Source organism: Amphibalanus amphitrite, unplaced genomic scaffold, assembly GCF_019059575.1.
Source record: "Amphibalanus amphitrite isolate SeventyFive unplaced genomic scaffold, NRLGWU_Aamphi_draft 000358F_arrow, whole genome shotgun sequence".
NCBI classification, from domain to species: Eukaryota; Metazoa; Arthropoda; class Thecostraca; order Balanomorpha; family Balanidae; genus Amphibalanus; species Amphibalanus amphitrite.
This window is the reverse complement of record NW_024881852.1, coordinates 458,202-478,530: the sequence shown is the minus strand read 5'-3', so window position 1 is coordinate 478,530 and position 20,329 is coordinate 458,202. Positions and strand designations below refer to the sequence as shown.

At 56.5% G+C, this 20,329-nt stretch overlaps 1 protein-coding gene across 1 annotated transcript in view; it reads right to left on the bottom strand.

The window, feature by feature from the left end:
- Positions 1-20,329, bottom strand: part of LOC122389433 (endoplasmic reticulum membrane sensor NFE2L1-like) — an 88,178-nt gene that overhangs the window by 4,367 nt on the left and 63,482 nt on the right. Inside the window, exons 7-8 of the mRNA XM_043381487.1 lie at positions 3,588-3,936; positions 2,921-3,187 (exon numbers count right to left, since the gene is read on the bottom strand). Of these exons, the coding sequence (XP_043237422.1) occupies positions 2,921-3,187; positions 3,588-3,936 (616 nt within the window). The remainder of the gene's footprint in view (positions 1-2,920; positions 3,188-3,587; positions 3,937-20,329) is intronic.

The following is a 20,329-nucleotide window of genomic DNA, read 5'->3' as shown; positions in this document are numbered from 1 at the left end:
GCGGCGCAGCCCACCCGACTCGCACAGCCCGCCCGCGCCAGTCACCCCGAGTCGTCACCTCTGGCGCCGGGGAAGGTCCGATAGCGCCCCCGCCCCGCCCCCGCCCCCCTACCGGCCGCACGGCGACCACCGAAGTGCCGCGTCATGCTTTCATCAGGTGTGGTGAGTTGGGACGGACGGGCGCGCTGTTCGCGGACGACCGGCCGTCTCTGGCTCGGAGAGTCGTGGAGTCGCTGGGGGGTGCACTGAAGGGGACGGAAATAGGGAAGAAATGGAATAGCAATGGAAACGGAACAGGGCACAAGAAATCGCTTGTTTATGAGGGCTTTAGGGCGTTTGAACAAAGCAAACTGGCGAGAGAAAACAATGCGACGAGATAGGAGACAAGACGAAACGTAAAGAAAAATGAGACAAAACCACAAAACAAAGGAACAGGAGAAAAGGGGCGAATGGTGAGGCAGGTGTCGAAACGGATAACGGGAGGAGGACGAGGCAAGACAAGAAGGGGACGGGACTGAACGAGGTGGGAGACGAGACGGAACGAGAGGAGACGGGACGAGAGGAGACGGAACGAGAGGAGACGGGACGACGGAAGCGGAGACAGGAGTACAGAACACTATTACGGTCCACGGACAGCACCCTAAGAGGATTTACCCCACATCCAGCACTCTGCCTTCCCCACAACACTGCGAAATACAAAACTCGTTCAGCCATAGAGTGACACCACAGCTGCACTTGTAAACCTATAAATTTGGCAAAATAATCTAGTTTTGATAAAGAAAACGCACATGCCATCAAAGCCAGCCCAGCAACGCACGCTTTTACCTATCACAAACACTTGCGTAGAACAAACATGACACTATTTACATGTAGGTGCATGACTGGACATTTGGGTTGGGCAAATGGCACCGATATATCCGAGTCGAGGTGGGGAGCAGCCGATAACGATAAAGTGCACACGAAGTTCGCTACTACTGTCTCCCAGCAGTACACAGTTTCCCACGTCACGTCTCAAACGTTTCCCGAACAGCGAGAAGACTGCGTGGAGACAGGGGCTTCTTGGAGACTTCTTGGAAGGCTCTCCCTGGCACAAGAAGATTCCTGATTCCTATAAAACCGCCTCCCTGGCGAGAGAGGGATCTCCTTGAACATCAACATCCCTGGCGCCCATGAGCCCGCCTCTATGGCGGGGAAGAGTTCTCCCTACACACCCAAGCTCCCTGGCGCGTATGAGCCCGCCTCCCCGGCGGGCGGCGGGCGGCGCTCGGCGGCACGTACCGGCGGCGGAGGCGGCGCAGCACGGTCGCGGGCACGAGCTGGCCACCGGGTACAGCACGTACTGGGCGGGACAGAGCAGCGGGTACTGGTAACCGGTGTGCAGCACCGGCGGCCGCCACGGGGTCGCCATCGCCGCCCGCATCCGGCGTCTAGCGATACTTGCGCTGAGACGCCGGCCGGGCTAGCGGGCGGGCGGGCGGGCCGCGCCCGCGCAGATCGGTTCAGAGGCCGTCCCGAGGAGGAGTTGGAGTGTCCAGCCGACACCGTCCGGCCAGCGTCTAGCGATACTTGCACTGAGACGCTGACGCGGCCAGCGCCTAGCGCCGGCGGCCGGCGGCACTCACAGGGCGCCGGCGGCGGGCTCGGCGGGCGATTCGGCAGCACGGCGCGACGACTGGCACGGACAGCGGCCGGTGGGCGCGGCGGGCGACTGGCGGCATCTCCGGCCCACGGTGCAGCACCCACTGACCGGCCGGCGGCGCGCGCGGCGCGGGGTGCGCCCTCCTCCACCGCCGGCCGATACAGCGCTATCAGCCCTGTCGCCGGGCCACGTGACGACCCCCGGGCGCGCGCGGGACAAGGCCGCGCGCCGCGTGACGTCAGCGCGTCGGTCGGCGACGTGGCGTGCCGACACCTGTCGTCGACAGCCCACCGTGTCGGGCTGGAGCGGCGGCCACCTCGACACATCCAGGACGGTGGGAGAGGCGCCGGCTGAGCCGCGCCACGTTCGGCGGCGAGACCGAGTCACGGAGGCGGCGCCCGTCTGCGAGTGGGTGTGCCATCACGCTCTCTCAGTCGACTTAAATTATATATCTTCGGTAGGCACCGGCAAAAAGTGGCATTGCTCGACGAACCTAGGCCACAACTGTGGAGTTACCTAGCTGTTATCGAAACGATACAAGAAGCTGTATGTCACCGTGAGCCCGACGTCGCCTAAGTCATATCGCGCTGCCAGCTGCCCCCTATACCGGCCGGCCTACCAACAAGATAGTCGAGAGACCCTGACGAAAGCCATCACTACTTCCTAGGTCCACGTATGATACGGTATGAAAACTGAGCAGTGATAGTGATTGCAGCATTCATTGTTGTAGCAGTCTCGGAATTGACGGTTGCATAAAAGGATTTACTGAGTCACCGGCCGATAACTTGTGTCAATAGACTTTCATTATCTGTTGCGATACCCTGGTTGCGATATGCCTCTCCAAAACCGATAAAAACGAAATCGAGAGTGAACAAAATGACATACTTCACAGTAATTGCAGATAAAGCAGCTAATGATTCAATGAATTGATGACTTGCAAAAGGATCCTAAAAACAAAAGTAAGAGCTATTGAAAGTCATATCAAATCCCTCCCCAGAAAATGGGCACCACAGCGAGTCGCAAACATGCACCTGATGTCACCAAAGCGCAATGACACGCAGTCAATAACAGTGCTTGCGTTGGCTATTCAGGAGTGGTGTCGCATCAGCCTGCGGTCACGATTTGTAGGGCCTAATCAATAAAGAAATGTATCAAGGGAACTCCGCTACATCTCAGCACAACCCCGCGATGCACCACTGGAATCATCCTCAGGCGGCACGGTGTTCCGGGTGTTCTTCCTCCCTACCGCACCGCCGACTGGCGCGTACCGGCTCCACTCACCATCGGACATGGGCATCTCCATCAGCTGCAGCTCGTCGACGCCCAGGATCTGCGACAGGAAGCCGCCGTCGTGGGGCGGCGGCGGCGGCGGCGGCGGGTCGGCGGCCGCCGCGCCGGCCACCGACGACGCCAGCGCCGCCGCGCTGTTCTGGTAGTACATCATGTCGCCGCCGGCGGCGCTAGTGGCCGCCGGTCCGGACGGGTGCAGGCCGTCCGTGGTCAGGTTCATTGACGACACGACCGCCGAGCCCAGGTGGGAGACGCTCCCTGTGGAGCACGGCGGACGGCGGTCAGAGGGTTAGACGACTGGGACACGGGTATGAGCGTCTGAATGGTACGGGTCCGTGCTGGGAGCGCCAGCTGAACGCGAGGTGAAATACCGCTGGCGACTGAGAGCAGACAATGTTGATCAAACAATCCATCGAAGCTCAACACATCACACAATAAAAACCAATAGCCCGTTTAGTAAATAAAACGAGAAGAATTAGCGGTGAAAGAACAGCCACAAATGACGTTAGCTAACTTAGCCCCCATGCCGCTGAAGCGGCACAGTCCCTCAGGCCACTAGGACCTGTGGACCAGCAAGGGCCTGTCGCACATCTCATTCGACCACTGGAGACGGTGCCGGACAGCGCGCCCGACCAGCCCGCCGGTACCGAGTACTGACCCATGCCGCCCGAGGCCGAGTAGCCGGCGCCGCCGTTGGTGACCAGGTCGGCGGCCGAGACGGCGGTGGGCGCGGCCGGGGGCGGCGGCGGCGGCGGCGCCAGGCTGGCGTTCTGCAGCAGCACCGAGCGCGCCATGTCCGGGTGGTGGGCCGGGTGGCCGGCCGGCCCGTACGCCGCCGCGCCGTACGGGTAGGCCGGGTGGTGCGCCGCAGAGGCGGCCAGCATCTGCTGGTGGGCGTGCGTCATGCCGCCGGCGGCAGCCGCCTCCTGCGCCGGCAGCGACAGCAGGCTGGCCAGGTCCTGCCAGCGCTGCTCCATGCTCATCGTCCGTATGAACGGCAGTCGACCCTGTCAGCACGAGCGCGGCGTTGGTCATCGGTGCTATAACGTTTCTCGCTTCAAACACAACAGTCAAACAGCACTGTGATGCGACAAAACAAAGCAGACGAGAACCTGGCTTGCAAAGATTACGTTACGTTTCACACTTAATGTGTAACGACTTCATTTTCAAATATGATAATGACTATGCAATTGAAATCAGATAGCACGATCGTAAGAGCAAAGAAACTATTAAGACACGCATCAAACCACTTCCCCCATTCCGCACCAAGGGATCCGTTGAAGCCATGCCAGCATGCAGCGAAAGCGCGCAACACTTACCTCCTCCGAGATATGATTCTTTATGCCCATACATTGGCATTAAACGCACGACTCCGTGCGTACACAGAAATCGCAACACCAACAACTCGGTTCAAGTTCTTGACTGTATCATCAACTCCACACCCAGCTTGACTAACAACGGCCATCCGCCCCGACTGTCATATCACGGGGACGCCAGGCGCGTGCAGAGGCCGGCTCTCATCTTGTTCGCATGGCGCCGGCGTCCACCCAGCGGCCGGTCTCAACTGCAGGTGGAGGGAAGGTCAGAGACTGGGACTCACTGCTCCGGGCGCGGCCACCGTCCCGGGAGTCGCGGAGGGGAACAGGACAGGATGGGACCTCGCGCAGCGCCCCGCAGACCGACAGGTGAGCAGCGCGCGCCAAATTAGCCGCGAATTGGTGTTGGCTCATTTGTCGCAGCGTAGTCGTTTTTGTGTGCTCTCGGCGCGGGAAATTAGTGTCACCGACGAGCGCGCTGTAAAAACGTGGCCAGCTAGGGCGGCGGCGGCACACTGACGTCCCGTCGCGGCGCCACCGTCAGCCGCCGCAAATGGACCGCACACCGCCGACACAAGCGCAAAAACGCCCTATCTGATCCAAATTAAAATTCATGACAAATTACGTGTGCAGCCTGAAATGGTGCGAGGGCCATACATCAGCGGCGGCCGTCACGCCGCCGCCGCGCCCGGCGCACACCGAATCAATTAAACTGTTGAGCCATCGTGAGGCGGCGGGGCGGCGGACAATGTTCGCAGGCCGCATCGCGGCGCGACAACATCCGCCGCGCCGCGCCGCGCCCGGCCGCCGCGGGGCGTGACCCGCCGGCGCGTGGCCGCCGACCCCGACAGGTCCCGCCAGGAAACGGATCAGATACCACCACCGCGCCTGCCGATAGGGCATAATTCAATTTCACACCTTTGCTGGGCAGTGATGGAGCGGGGGCGCGATTTCATCTAACAATTTATTAATTTGTGAGCAAACGGCGGCGATCGGCGCGGCGCGGCCCGTCGCTCGGCGGCCGCCGGGGCGGGGCGGGCCGCGAGTTTCCTAAGTGTGGAACTGCCCATACCTAAGTTCTCTGATTGGCGTAAGCTTCGCCGAGATGACGTTACAGGCTGTGACGTCATGGCTCACAGTCGGCCGACCAATCGCTGCACGATTATAGGCTAGCGGCGCGCGGCACTAGCGCCCCTGGTGTTATTATGGGAAGTTGAGCAATACATTGAAATCTAATACGTAGCTTGTGTTTGGAACAATTACGTATTACTAAGGCGTCAATGTCTCACAAATTAATTCGTCCATGCTCCTCAAATTTTGCAAAGTGACCTTATATTGTGCGTCATAAGGTACTACGCTTTAAACAATCAGCACACAGCACCAGCCAGGCATTGTTACAAGTAGCGAGCAGTTAAGTGGCGGCAGGTGGCGCTACCATCTCCAGTATCGGTCCAGATGGCGTCACTCACTATCCGCACTGTAGATCCGCACTACCTGCGAATAAAATAAATAATAAATCCGCTAATAATCTCGCTAATGGATCTGCTAATAATAAATCCGCACTACCTACTAATCTGTGTCCTATTGGTGTTAAACATCATTCAACGCCGACAGGCAGTATCACCAGCCGTAATACTGAAGACATTTACTCAATGCTGAAGCGAAACGCAGTGCACAAACCCCACCGTCAAAACTCAAGCACCTCGTAGGAGATATGCTTCCAAGGTGGGCGAATGCACGAACGATAACTGAAATAACACCGGTTATATATTCACGTAGAACAAGTTGCTTTTTCCCTAACTAGGGAACTCGCTAAAATTAAGACTGGCTAAATATTTACGCAGGATAACTGGCTCCGCCTCTTCGCCAACTTAAGGACCCGCCAATCCATGCACCTAGCCGCCAGCGCCAACTGATGACGTCACTCGAACGGGCGACGGTATGAATAGTTCCACACTTAGGAAACTCGCGGGCGGGCCGGCGCCGATCGGTCTCTGCGCGGCGGCCGGCGACACCGACCCGCCCGGCGTCTATACGCCACCGTTTGACGGCGGTCGCCATCAATCACCGATCGGAGCCGGCGGCAGCGTCTCGTACACAAAGCAGCGCCGGCGGCGAGCCAGGTGCGGTGTCGCCCGGCGCGCTGACACGCCGTCCGACGGGTCACTGCGCCTCCGCCGCCGTCCTCCCGCCCGGCCTGTTGAGACGCGTCATCAATCATACCCAGCAACCGACTGCGTGAAGGTCGCGAGCGACGCGGCTCCGCTGGTCGGCTGAGTATCTGACCCCAGGGGCCGCCGGGACGTACCGACGCACCGTGGGGACTTTTGCGATCCTAGCACGACATAAGTGGCAAATACGAGTATTTTGATTTACACTTTCTTTATATTCTTTCTACGCAGAATTGTCCAGTGTATCCGAATCCGACCTTAAATCGCTTTAAAAATGATGACTTATACATCAAAATACGTCACAAAGTGAAGGGTTGAGCTCACTAGCACCGTGCTCCTAGGATAAGGCGAAAAATAACATGACAACGGAACACCTGCTCACTCGTTTAATCAAGCACCAATTCGATGTTGCGACATGTTTTTATAATCTGTATTTAATGAGGAATACGAGAATATGCATAAAAAGTTCGAAAAATAATCCAAAGGTATGGTTTTTGAATGAAATACAAAAAATGTTAATATGCCACTCGTCTCGGAGATTTGACTCGGCAAATCATAGCCTTACAAAGTGAGTTACGCGGTGTTACGTGTGGAAACACATATCAAAATATTCTCCCATAAATTCTGCATTGGAATCAACTCTTATCTTTTGCCCAATTTTGCCCAAACAGCTACTACGAGACATCAAAGCAGAAGATGTCGCATGGCTTCCAGCGCTCCGCCGCGCTGCCCGGCGCCGCGGCGGTCAGCTGACTGCGGTGTACCGCCGCAGGGGTTACGTGTGGAAACACATATCAAAATATTCTCCCATAAATTCTGCATTGGAATCAACTCTTATCTTGTGCCCAATTTTGCCCAAACAGCTACTACGAGACATCAAAGCAGAAGATGTCGCGTGGCTCCCAGCGCTCCGCTGCGCTGCCCGGCGCCGCGGCGGTCAGCTGACTGACGTACCGCCGCAGGAGTAAAGTCGTGCTAGGAGGGGCCAAGTCCCCACAGTGCGACGGCACGGCGGACCAATACCTGCCCCCGCTGCACCCGGTTCACTCGCCGCCGCACTACAGAGTCAGCGCCGCGCAAAAAGCCGGCAGAGTGCAGCGACGACATCCATCACGGGCCGGCCGACAGGCACACATGTGTCGGCACAGGGCGCCGCGCTGACCCGCCGGCCGGCCACACGTGCGGCCGCCGCTGGCAGGGCTCAGAGGGCACAGCGCGGACCCGCCGGCCGGCCGGACGCAGCGCCGTGCATTTGTCACACTCATCTGCTGGAGGTCAGGTTCTGGGCCGGCCGAGCGCCGCTGCCGGGAGCCCCGCCGGGCCACAAGGCTGCCGGCCGGCGGGCGGCGGCGGCGCCCGGCCACAGCCATATTCGGCCCAGCTCGAACGGGCCGCGCTGACCGCCAATCTACGCGGAGACGGCACCGGCAGGTCAGGGCGGCCGCCGTGACCCGCAGGTCAGCCGTCGGCGCGGAGACTGCCGCTCGGCTCGGCGGCTGAATGAAGGCGGCCGCGCTGATGGATGGCGGCGGCCGGCGTATTAGCACGGCGCGGCGACACAATGAATACTAACTACCGATGGCGGCAGCGATACGGCCGCCGCCGCTGTCAGCCAGGTCGGCCGGTCTCGGACGGTCTCGGCCGGTCTCGGGCTCCCGTGCCGGGCCGCCGCCGCACGAACTGACGGAGTAGGAGCCCAAGACGGTAAGTGCGGTATGGCGACGGTGCTCCACGGTCCCTAGAGCCTGCACACCGCTGGAATTGGACCCAATAGCAGCGTCACGACGCTGTCATCTGTCGGCGACGCTGCGCCGGCACGCTCGGTGGCGAAAACGGCCGCCAGCGGCTCAGGTCAGTGGGCACGGGCTCGAACTGATACACCGCGGCCCGTCACATCATCTCGCCGAAAGGTCCACACCAAAACATCAATAGGTGACCGGAGAATGACTGGCCAGAAGCACCGTCAGTGCGAAATGATCAGAGGGCATGGGACGTCCTACAGAAGCCAACGGTCCTAGTAGCGAACACTAAGTGGAATACTGAAAGGGGCTAAATATTGAACAAAATATTTGTGGTTTGTGTGCTTTTAGTTGGCAGGCACTGATACCCGTGAGTGACCAGCGATACAATGCTGCTGAGCTGAACTGGACAGTGGACACGCTATGAAAATCATTGACCGTCTTCCAAAAATAACGCCGTGTCTTATCAAGTAAGATACTATCGCACTTCACGGAACAACATCGCCGAACATGGGCCACTTTTACCTATCATCTGCCCTGGGAATGGTGACACGAAACTAGCAAATACCATCCATCCAGGCAACAAGTCAGGAGCCTCACCTTCGGGAGTCATATCGAGCACGTTCAATCCCGGTCACATGACACTCAGTCATGAGAGCATCACTGCTGGTAGTTCATTAGACCTCGATAGGTCTAATGAACACTGACAACGACACACGTGCACCGGGCTGACGGAAGGGTTGGTGAGCCGACAGGCGGCAGATTGAGTACCCGGGACAAGGGGCGAGACGGCGGCGGCGGCACGGGCGACCACGCGGCACTACCTGTCCGCGCCGGCCATTGATAGCCCTGGCCCCAATACGAGCAGAGCGGCGGCGGCGGCGGCCGATAGCGGCTCGTTTCGCCGTCTTCCACCGGATAACGATCCGGGAGAGATAGGTGGGCGGCGGCCGGCGCCCGCTCGCCGCCCCGGGCACCCCGGTCCGGTCAGCGACGGGGGCCACGGCTGCAGACACGGGCCGCCGCGCCGTCTGCCCGGCCGGCCCGCGATGACGGTGTGTATGTCGCTGCCCCGCCGCGTCGGCAGCCCGGCGATGACGGTGCGGGCCGGGTGATGACGCGGCACGCACCCGAGACGACCGTCATGCCGCGGTCTGTTTCTCGTAACGGGCCGGCTGGCGGCGCGTGCCGACCCCCGCCGGCCGGCTGCCGGGCCCCCGAGCCGGTCACGGTGCATCTCGGGGCGCTACCGGCACCGACAGTCGACACGGCACCGACACGGCGGCCGGGTCCGGGAGACGGCCCCAGCGGCCGCCCAGTGAGGACGCACCGAGCATCTCCGGTCACGGCTGGCCCATCAATCCACCACAACGGTATCAGAACGGACCGTGGTGAGCGCTCCACGACCGCCCTCCACGCTCAGAAACGCACGGAAACTGCGTGGATGGTGAATTTGTCACAGTCCCAGAATAGCAATCCATTACATGCCTAAACAAATCATCCTTAGATTCCTAATCTCAACTTCCAAAAAAGCAGAACGCTTGACATTGAAAATGGTTTTCGTCGTGGAGGATTTGGTACTTATGCAAACATCCATCCCTACGGCCATAAAGCGACTCCCGGCAGAAAAAGCCGACGTGGGCAAACGAAGCTGTCCTATCAGTGACAATGTTACCGAGTTAGCGACGTCAGTTCTCCACATGACAAGTGAACTTATCAGTTTTATCAAGACAAAACAAAATTAAGACGCAAAGACCAGCCATGTCAATGAGCAGCTTCAACTCAAAAACACGAGTAATCGCAGTCTGCAGCTCGCACTAATGACACCATAACGGAATTCCTGACGATCTGTCACAAGCACACTGGCGTTCTGTATAAAGTCATGCAGCGGTTCGGATGTTTAATTAGGCCACTTTGAGGCCGGCTGTCCGGTCTCATTTATCAGCCCGCTGCAATGGTCTGCAGGATAGAATGCAACAGGGGCGACCCGGCGACGCACCCCTCACCCTGCAGAGACGCAAAGGAGAGCGCGCTATGTCGCTTTGTCCGACAGTCACACCTAATTGTGATTAAGTAGAGGAAAACGTGCTCTTGGCTGCACATCGTTAGGCTACCATTTCCACTGAATGCACCCGAATGCGGCGTGGCAAAAAGTCAAAGCCGGATGCCAGCATTATGAGTGGAAGGGTTTTTAGACTGCAGAACTTTCCAGCAATGATCCAGTGAAATGGGAGCCTCACGAAAACGGCGAAGTTTCTGTTTCAATTCACTTTAGTGTCAAAAGAAAATGTTCACTCATATCTCGTCATTATGAAAAAGCAGCACCATGCTCGGTTCGGCGCTCATGCCTGCCGACTCTACACCGCGCATGCCCTGAAAGATGACTTCTTTTGACTTGCGACAGGTGCCTGACGAGCACAGCGCCAGTGAAACAAAGATAAGCTATAATTTGCAACATTTGAGGGAAATGATTGGTTGCTTAGAGCAACAGAAACGCAACGGAAAAGAGCCCCCGCCCACCATAACATATGCCGTTACCTGTCCATCTTATTCATTATCTAATACCCATGCGTGCGGTTGTATATCACTTGGATGGACTTATGTTAAGACAGCGTCTGATCCCCTACCACAGGGAAATGACACGGCTCGGGGCTGGGACAGAATCCCCGGCCATCGTGATCGCGGACAGGCCGGTGCACGGCCGCTCGAGTACCTGCCCGGAGCCGGGGCGCCGGTCACGGGGCCGGGCCGCTCCGCAAAAACGACTGATTGCCGGCTCCCCTCGGCCGAGCAGCGGACGCCGCCGCCGGCCGACAGCCGGCCACAATCTGACAAATGACCTAATACATGGCCGGAATGTTCGAGGCCGTTTTTGCGGCGGCCGGCGCGACCCCCGACCGGAGCCGGCGGCATCTCTGCACTCGGACAGCGCGTGGTGGTCATGCATCATTACGGCGGTGGCCGGCCGGCCGGGGCGGCGCGCCCGACCGCCGCGGTGACACGGTCCAGCCCGAGGAGCCGGTGCGCCCCGGCGGCGGCGGCGGCGGCGCAACAAAGGCGCGCTAACATGGCGCCCGAGCCGCGGCCGTCTGCAGGGCGCTGCAGCGGCGCGCGGCGGGGGAGGAGCGCCGGCCCGCGGCGTTATCTCCCAGAGCATGCAGATGAGCGGCGCCGCTGCACCAATCGCGCCTTATTGCACGATGACGGGCGGTTTGCGGCGGCCGCGGCCAAAATGGACGGTCTGCAGACGTTGCCGGCGCTGCGGTCACCCGGAGCGGGCGCGCGGGGAGCGGCCCCTCTGCGCCAACTCGGCAGGATGGTGCCCCGACCGACACGGCGGCGGCGGCTCGGCGGCGGCACTCAGGGCTGCGGCGGCCCGAAGGACGCGCCTGTGGTCGGCACTCGGCTGACGAGCCGCCGCCGGCTGGCCGGCAGATGACGGCTGGCACTGCCAGACGAGTGTCACCGCGGCGCTGCTCTGACCCGGCCGAGCACTGTTGGTGCACCCTGCGGGGGACCGCAGCGCCGACGGCCGAAGGTGACTCTTGGGAACGACGTCACCCGAGCGGCCGGCCCGGCGCGGCACACTTTTTAGCGGTATATTTTTAAGCTCACTTGACGCGACCCAGCTGGGCGGTGTGTTGATTTGTTTGAACGTGGCCGGCGGGGGGCGGCGACTTGCAGGCAACCGGAGCCGGCCCGTCTCCTCTGTCCGCTGACGGTGACGGGGCGGAGACCGAGAGCCGGCCCGGCTGCCGCGCCCGCCTCTGCTGCCTGACCTAACCCGGCCCCACCCCCGGCACTGCAGTCGCCCGACCCCGGCACCGCAGCCATGGTATGGTGCGCGAATTTCGTCAGACGGCTAGCTGGCCGTGGTCCGGTGGCCGTGGCCCGGCTGGACTGGAGGACCGCCGTCACTCTGCACTGAACACTCCCCAGCAGGAGAGGGGAGCGGGCGCGCCCCGTACGGCAGAGGTGACGCGGCAAAACCGGCCCCGACCGGAGCCCGGCCAAACCTAGACCCACTGAGGGAAGCGAGTGGTGTCCGGGTCGGCCAGCGGCACCGACCTGACCTCACGGCTGACCTGATCACGCCCTCTCGGCAGGACATGGCCTCGGCAATACCTGATAATACCTCAGAAGGCACAGATCTAACAACTTAACGTAAAAATGTGAATGGTTAATAGAGCCGTGCTCAGGATGCCAATCTCCCCAACCCACAACTCAATTTTGAGGGATTGCGGCTCATAGTACACGACGGCAGCGGAGCTGGCCGGTGCCCGCTGCACTGGGGCAGTAGCTCACCAGCGGAGCAGCAGTGACCAGCGCTGTGGCGCCGAGGTCGGGCCAGCATGAGTCGCCCGCGGACCGTGACTCGGCCTGTCGGCAGCTCATCATCGCGGCCCTCCCCACCGTGCGGCGGCCGTTCGGCACCTGGTCACCGGCTACCGGTACCCAGTCGGCCACAGCCGGGCCCTCACCGGCCACACCACACCACCCGGCCGGCTGACGGCCACCCCGGCAGGGCACCATGGGCCGCGCTGGAGGCCGCCCCATGTGCGGGCGGCGCGTCAAAGCCGGACGGGTCGGCCGCCGCCGGTGCCGAGAAGCCAAAGCACATAATCGGCACAGCGGCGAGCAAATAAACGCGATCGCCGCGGCGCAGCGGCCCGCCAGCCGCCGGACGACGGGCAACGCCGCTGCAACACGGCTGAGATCATGCTATATTTTGTCTGTCCGATTGATGAAGCCGCGTGATGAAACTGCACACGAGAGGCCGCGTCCAGCGGGGGATCCGGCACTCCTGGCCGGCCGAGTGGCCGCCGGAGTCCGGCCGTCCCGTCACCGCTGCAGGACACACGGGCAGGCGTCATTGCCCGGTAAACGATACCATTCAGATGGCTATTCTAAATCACTAACGTTTGCACTCTAGATATTACAGCAAATCGTAATCATCTTCATGAATCGAAGTCCTGAACCTGAATCGAAGTCCTGGCATTGACCCGAAGAAGACAAAGACAATGTAAAGACTCCCCGATTCCAAGGATCGAGGTTGCAAAAATGCCCCTTACAATTCAATGGCAAATATTGATAATTATCAATGGGAAAATCCAGCTTGACACCAAACTCTTGGAATGAGCTCACACTGCAGACGAATGCAACTAAGAGAGGGTTCATTTCATCTTTCCATATCACTTATCAAAAGCAAGATAAATGTTTGTCATGGACGAACATTTCTCATCACCTTCAATGTGTGTATACAAACTCGGAAAACTCATTACTGCTGAATAAGGGAGTAATTCGACTTGAAGAGGCTCAGTAATAAACGAGACGTCGTTCTTTCACACCACATCCAGAAGAAAAACCACCCAGTCACACTTATCTCCGTCTGGGGCGATGAAGACAAGAATAAATAATGCAAAGCTCCGGAGACAAATGCACAATGGAGCGACTATTATCCAAATCACCGGCTCAGAGCGCGCTCAATGCCGCTGGCTGGCGGCGCGGCCCGCACCCCAGACGCCGGCGGGACCCACCACTAAATATTCGCCTCACGCGAGCAGTCACTTTGTCGCCGCGTTTTCAGCGGGCCGGCCGGTTTTCCAGCCTTTCATGTTTCATCTGTCGGTGCAGCGTGGCAGCCGGTAATGGCCGGCGGCGTGCAGAGCGGCGGCACGTCGCCCCGCCGGCCCACGAGCAGTTCTCACGGCGCCGTGTCCCGGATCTGCCGCCGCCCCCGCACGCACGCACCGCCGCCGGCGCGCCGCTGACTGATGACCGACTGTCAGCTCAGCAGCCGGCAGGCTGCGCTCAAAGGAACAGCTTAGGATGCACGATCGAGTCCGATGGCGCAACCGGACTCTGCCTACAGGCAGGAAAACTGGCTTCAAAAGAAACGAAACAGCCTCTGCGCGAAACTTGTCCCCGTTTTGGACCGATTCTAATGAAATTGATTGTTGGGAAGTGAGAACAAATTTGAGCAGGCAAAAACAATTTGAATTTTGAAAGTTAATGGAACAAGTAGGGAGACGCAGACCAAGACAATCCAAGTTGCCTTGCCTCCAAATCATACAACTGTATCACTGCTCAGCGCTCAATCTCACGTTAGCGAAAATGCTGCCAAGACATCTTGTGTAACGACTCGTATCTACAAATCATGAATGACATGAAGACAATTCGAATGCCGAAACAAGCCATGAATTGTTAACGTCTTCGCAAAAACAAAATCAAACAAGCAATAAAGCAGGCACTGAGTACAGAGTGCAAAATCAGTTAGATAAACAGCGAAAGAAAGAAAAAAAACATATTATGTCGTGACACCAAATGCCTACAATTTCTTCTTGCAATCAAAAGTTTTCAAAATTGTCGCTACATATCACAATGACTGTTACTGCAGATAGACGAGAACAGCACATCACATAATACATGTGAGGGGTGCCGGCCAATACGATTCCGCTCATTGTGTGCATCCACTTCCACTCATTAATTTATCTGAGGTTCTAGTTTATCGTCGTTTGATGCTCATCAACAATCAATGGAGGAAGAGGCGTTAATGTTCATACAGTAGCAGCAACGGCTATAACAGGCTCTGATTAATGTAAAATGCTACGAATTTATATCATTATTTGTCGTGGCCCAGTGGTCAACATCGAGCACGAGATAACGTTGATCTCTTTCCGTAAAAGTGTGTTAGCCTTAAACTTAGAATCGCCGCTTCAAAAAAAAACTCATCTTTATCTTCGAGATCTAGACTGTGATTTCCCTTTCGTCGACATTATAAATGCATGAACGCCTTCCGGTTTTTGGAACGGAAACAATCCACTTCACTCTATTCCGCTTCCCGCTCGAAAAATCGGGTACCTGTTAGCCCTGCGTACAGGGTCCAGTAAAAGCTTTGTCCTCCACCTATGGCAACATCGTCTGCACCCCGCCTGCTTACTCGTCTGCATCCTGTTCAATGACGGTTCTGGCTGCGCCCCTGCTTTGAACGGTCCTAGGCCGTCGTGGATGAGGTCTTAAACTGACCTTGAGTCAAGGACCAATCAGCTATGGCCAATTCCACAAAGATTGTCCAACCGAACGGCGGCGTCGGCAAATTGAGGTCCGAAACTTCGATACCTGGAGGTACATAAAACCAGACTGTCGGCATGTTTCAGGTAGGAATGACAGAACGTACCATTGCTGACTGGTTCGGAACATCTGCCCATTACAGCCCGGTGCTGGTGACAAAAGTATATGACTGCTGGCATCGCTGCAGTTATCGTCCAAGATCGTGGCGACCACTCAGCATCTTGACCGTGATAAAATCGTCTTGACGAGGGCGGCCGGGAAGAAGTCCGTTTACGAACTTCAGAATTGCACTTGATTCACCATAATTGCCTTTTCGTTGCTGAGGCTAAAAACGAAAAAGGACTTTTCTTCGCTGACTCAGGATAATAGTTGACTCGAGTCGTGACTGGTCACCAAAAGCACACAGTCTCCAACCTCAATAGCTAAGGGACGTCTTGTAAAATTATTATTACCACGTACCTCGTACCTCATTAGAATCTAGCGCAATCGTGCATTTGGTCAGAAAATAAATGTTCGGTCCATTTTGGGACACCATGTATTGGAAAAGCTAGCTCTCTGGGGCCCTTAGGCCTGCAAAATGCCGTCAAGCCGAAGCTGACAAAAAAAAGGCAGGGACCTTGAGTCGAATGTTGCAGGGAACGCAGGAACTGGACGCTAGAAGGTCAGAAACAGGCACTTTTCAGCGACAGATGTTCGTTCGAGATGTTCCACGTTCTCCATCGACAGGACGACGTTTCCCGGCACAGGATCCGGTCGTACACCTTTCACCTCTGTCAAGTTCGCGTTGAAGACGATAGTGTGGAGCATGATGTCTCTCTCACCAGTCACCACGGTCTCAGCGACCTCAAGCTTATGCCTGAGAAGACTTCCGTTGACAGTCACTGTTACGTGGACACCAGCCTGAAAAGACTTTCGGTTGACATACGCCTTTACGTGGACACCCATCTGGAGAACGTTCGTCTGCCCGCCACTAACAGGACAGGCCGCAGCGGATCAGTTCTGAGACGACGCATGGTCGATGACAAGTCGCCAATCGCCATGCATTTTCACTTAGGACGGTGCGCCAGCTCATCGCTCTGCCCAGGCCTAGCGGTGGTGCCAATCGAACCTGTCGTACTTCTGAGGAAAGGAGTTGTTGTCCGACAGCAATCCAGACCTAAACGCCATCGACGAATTTGGGCTATCGTCTTGCGGGACCTGGACAAACAGAAGGTTGCGGCCAATCTCGGGACCCTGCAGGCACTGCTCAAACGGGCATTGTCGAAAATCAAGCCATCTGTGCCATAGAACCTGGTCGCCAGCATGACAAACCGCGTTTGTGCGCGTATACTCGGTGTATGTGAGGAACATGTTGAGCAATAAAAATAGCTGCTGCCTCTTATATAGCAGCGTTGGGAGTACATTTTTGGAAAGGACAAAACTTATACCAGACCCTGTATCCCAAAAAAGGTGAAAGATAAACAGCCCGGTTTCTACAAAAGCGTAGCGAACAATTTACAACAAATCTTATTTAGCATCGCCCCAGTATGAACCTTGCCTCAGGGACTCTACCTATACATGTTTGAACGTCTGCTCACAATGTCTCTTTCTGAAATTGTAAAAAAAAGAGCGCACCAACTCATCCTGTATGTCAGCGCAAAAACGGAACATAGCTCTCTTCGGGGGCTGGAACGATCTTTCGGTCAAAGCAAAGAAGTTTTTCACCACATTTAGTAATTCGTGAACAAATCCTTTTCCACATCGAAAGCCTGTCCCGTAGCTCAGTTGGTAGAGCATTGGACTCCCGGTGGAGCGAGAGCCCGAGTTCGAGACGCTAGGGCGCTCGATATTTGAGACTCCAACAAGCTCTGCTTAGCGTGGGCTCCGGCTCTGTCAATCTGTCCATTCAAACATTCGAGCTAAATTTATAAAAAAAACAGAGTAAAATCTATCAGATTATTTTCAGTAGCTTATGCAACTTGACATAACTTATATTTTCCATTTATGTAAGACAATTAAACCTGCACTATTCTTAATCAGCATTATATTCAATTTTGTAGAGCAAAGCCAAATTCAAGCCTCATCATCTAACTTACTATTCAAACAGAATCCGTCTGTGAGTCTGTGAGTCTGTGTGTCCGCACATCGTGTAGTGGGTTCAATTAACCTCGCCTACAAGGCAGACGGTATGTCGTAGGAAGTTGAAAGTTGCACACCTTATAGGTGACAGAGCGGGTCAGCGCCTTTTCTAGGTTTCGGCTCGCTGGGGTGCACGGTTCGCGCGTGGGGCGCGCTGGAAGAACGCCAATGAAATTTTGATCGGTTCGTAGATCTTCATTGAGAGCCGGGGTCGACAAACTTTGTGGACTAAATGCATGCCGATCGGTGGCGGGTGCCTCGCATTGGCGGATGGGCAAGTTTTTAATTTGAATGAAAAGTGGCGAGATAATGTATAGATTATAAAAATGCACCGTGAAAGGTGACCAAGTATAAAAATGCACCGTGTTTGCCGCAAGGCGTCATTTTTGCCGCAAATCGCACAGTTTTGTCAAATATGGTCCGATAAGGGTACAATTTGTTGCCAGGATACATGCTCAGCCAACAGGTTCAGATGCGCCGCGTTTGTCGCAATGCGCCACATATGCCACAAAGCGCCATTTCCGACAAATACGATTAAGCGTAATGGAATGGCACGAATAGGGGCAGGGCTGGGAACACTTTAAGTCTGATTACGGAGCGAGCGAAGCGAGCGTAGTCTTTCCTTAGATTAACGGAAATTTCTGAGTATGAGCGGCCGGCCGGCCGGCCGGCCGGCCGGCCGTGGTCACGCTTTTGCGAGGCTTATATCTCAGCAACCACTTGACCGATTTACATGCGGTAATTTTTGTAGGGTAGTTCCATTCCTTCTACCAAGTATTGCACTATTCCCGATGCATGTGGGTGACCCCTTATGCACGTGCCACGTGCAAAACGAAGAGGTGTCACTTTTGTAATTGTTGCAATATCTCGGTAACTACTGGGCCGATTGCGCTGAGAGTTGGCATGTAGGTAGGCACCCACTAGGCAATGCATATCCATGTGCCAGAGTTGGGGTGCTGCTGCACGTGCGCACGTGCAGGGGTCGTTTCCAGATCTCGAGAACGGCTGGACCGATTGCGCTCAAATTTGGTACACGGTTACGGAGCAGTTAGTAGGGTGCCGTGCACAAGTCAGTTGGGACCCATTTTGCACGTGCGCACGTGCAGGGTGCCGCTTCCAGATCTCGAGAACGGCTGGGCCGATTGTGCTCAAATTTGGCACATCGCTAGAGACCGGTTAGTAAGGTGCCGCGCACAAGTCAGTTGGAGGTACCCCCTCGCAATTTCGCACGTGCAAGGCCCACCCTCTCGCTCGCTCCGTTAGTCGCCACAAAAGGCGTTATACTGGTATTTAAGTACTGATTGGATCCAATTATTCTGTGACCTGACATGACCCGGCGGTGTTGGTAGGGGGGTAGGGGTAGGGGTAGGGGTAGGGGTAGGGGTAGTGGTAGGGGTAGGGGTAGGGGTAGTAGTAGGGGTAGTAGTAGGGGTAGTGGTAGGGGTAGTGGTAGTGGTAGTGGTAGATGTAGTGGTAGGGGTAGGGGTAGGGGTAGTAGTAGGGGTAGTGGTAGGGGTAGTGGTAGGGGTAGTGGTAGAGGTAGGAGTAGTGGTAGGGGTAGGGGTAGGGGTAGTGGTGGAGGCAAAAGTAGAACAGTGGCCCGGGCTGATCCGATCGGACGAGAGGCGACCTATGTGACCTGGCCTGACCTAAAGTGACCGGGGCTGACCCCTTTGGCCCATCTTGACCCCGTATCAGCGAAATTTCATCCAACAAAGCCCCCAGAACAGCTCTTTTTTCTCTTCACATTTCCGTCCATATCTATGTATGCTTCTAGCCAACATATCGATTTGAAACGAACACCATTCGAAAGCAAATTGGCTGGTGCCGCAATTTTCTCCTACCACGCAGCAAAGCAAGTGGCGCAGCCGCTTGTCTAACTTACTATTCAAACAGAATCCGTCTGTCTGTGAGTCTGTGTGTCCGCACATCGCGTAGTGGGTTCAATTTGTTACGGCTACAGGGCAGACGGTACGGCGTAGGGGGTTGAAATTTGCACACCTTATAGGTGACAGAACGGGTCAGCGCCTTTTCTAGGTTCCGACTCGCTGGGGTGCACGGTTCGCGCGTGGGGCGCGCCGGAAGAACGCCAATGAAATTTTGATCGGTTCGTAGATCTTCATTGGGAGCCGGGGTCGACAAACTTTGTGGACTAAATGCATGCCGATCGGTGGCGGGTGCCTCGCATTGGCGGATGGGCAGCTTTTTAATTTGAATAAAAAGTGGCGAGAGAATGTGCTGATTTTCATTCAATGGGAACAGTTTGTGATACGAGTTTGCAAATGCACCGCGTCTGCCGCAATGCGCCACAATTATCTCAGGGCGTCATTTTTGCCGCAAATCGCACAGTTTTGTCAAATATAGTCCGATATGGGTGCAATTTGGTGCCAAGATACATGCTCAATCGCCGGGTGAAAATGCGTCGCGTTTGCTGCAATGCGCCTCATTTGTCACAAAGCGCCATTTCCGACAAAAACGATTAAGCGTAATGGAATGGCACGAATAGGGACAGGGCTGGGGACACTTTAAGTCTGATATTTTACTACTGATTGGATCCAATTATTCTGTGACCTGACATGACCCGGCGGTGTTGGTAGGGGTAGGGGTAGGGGTAGGGGTAGTGGTAGGGGTAGTGGTAGGGGTAGTGGTAGGGGTAGGGTAGGGGTAGGGGTAGTGGTAGGAGTAGTAGTAGGGGTAGGGGTAGTGGTAGGGGTAGTAGTAGTGGTAGGGGTAGTACATAGTAGGGGTAGTAGTAGGGGTAGTGGTAGGGGTAGTGGTAGGGGTAGTGGTAGGGGTAGGAGTATGGGTAGTAGTAGGGGTAGATGTAGTGGTAGGGGTAGGGGTAGGGGTAGGGGTAGGAGTAGGGGTAGTGGTAGGGATAGTGGTAGGGGTAGTGGTAGGGGTAGTGGTAGTGGTAGGGGTAGGGGTAGTGGTAGAGGCAAAAGCAGAACAGTGGCCCGGGCTGATCCCAGCAGACGAGAGGTG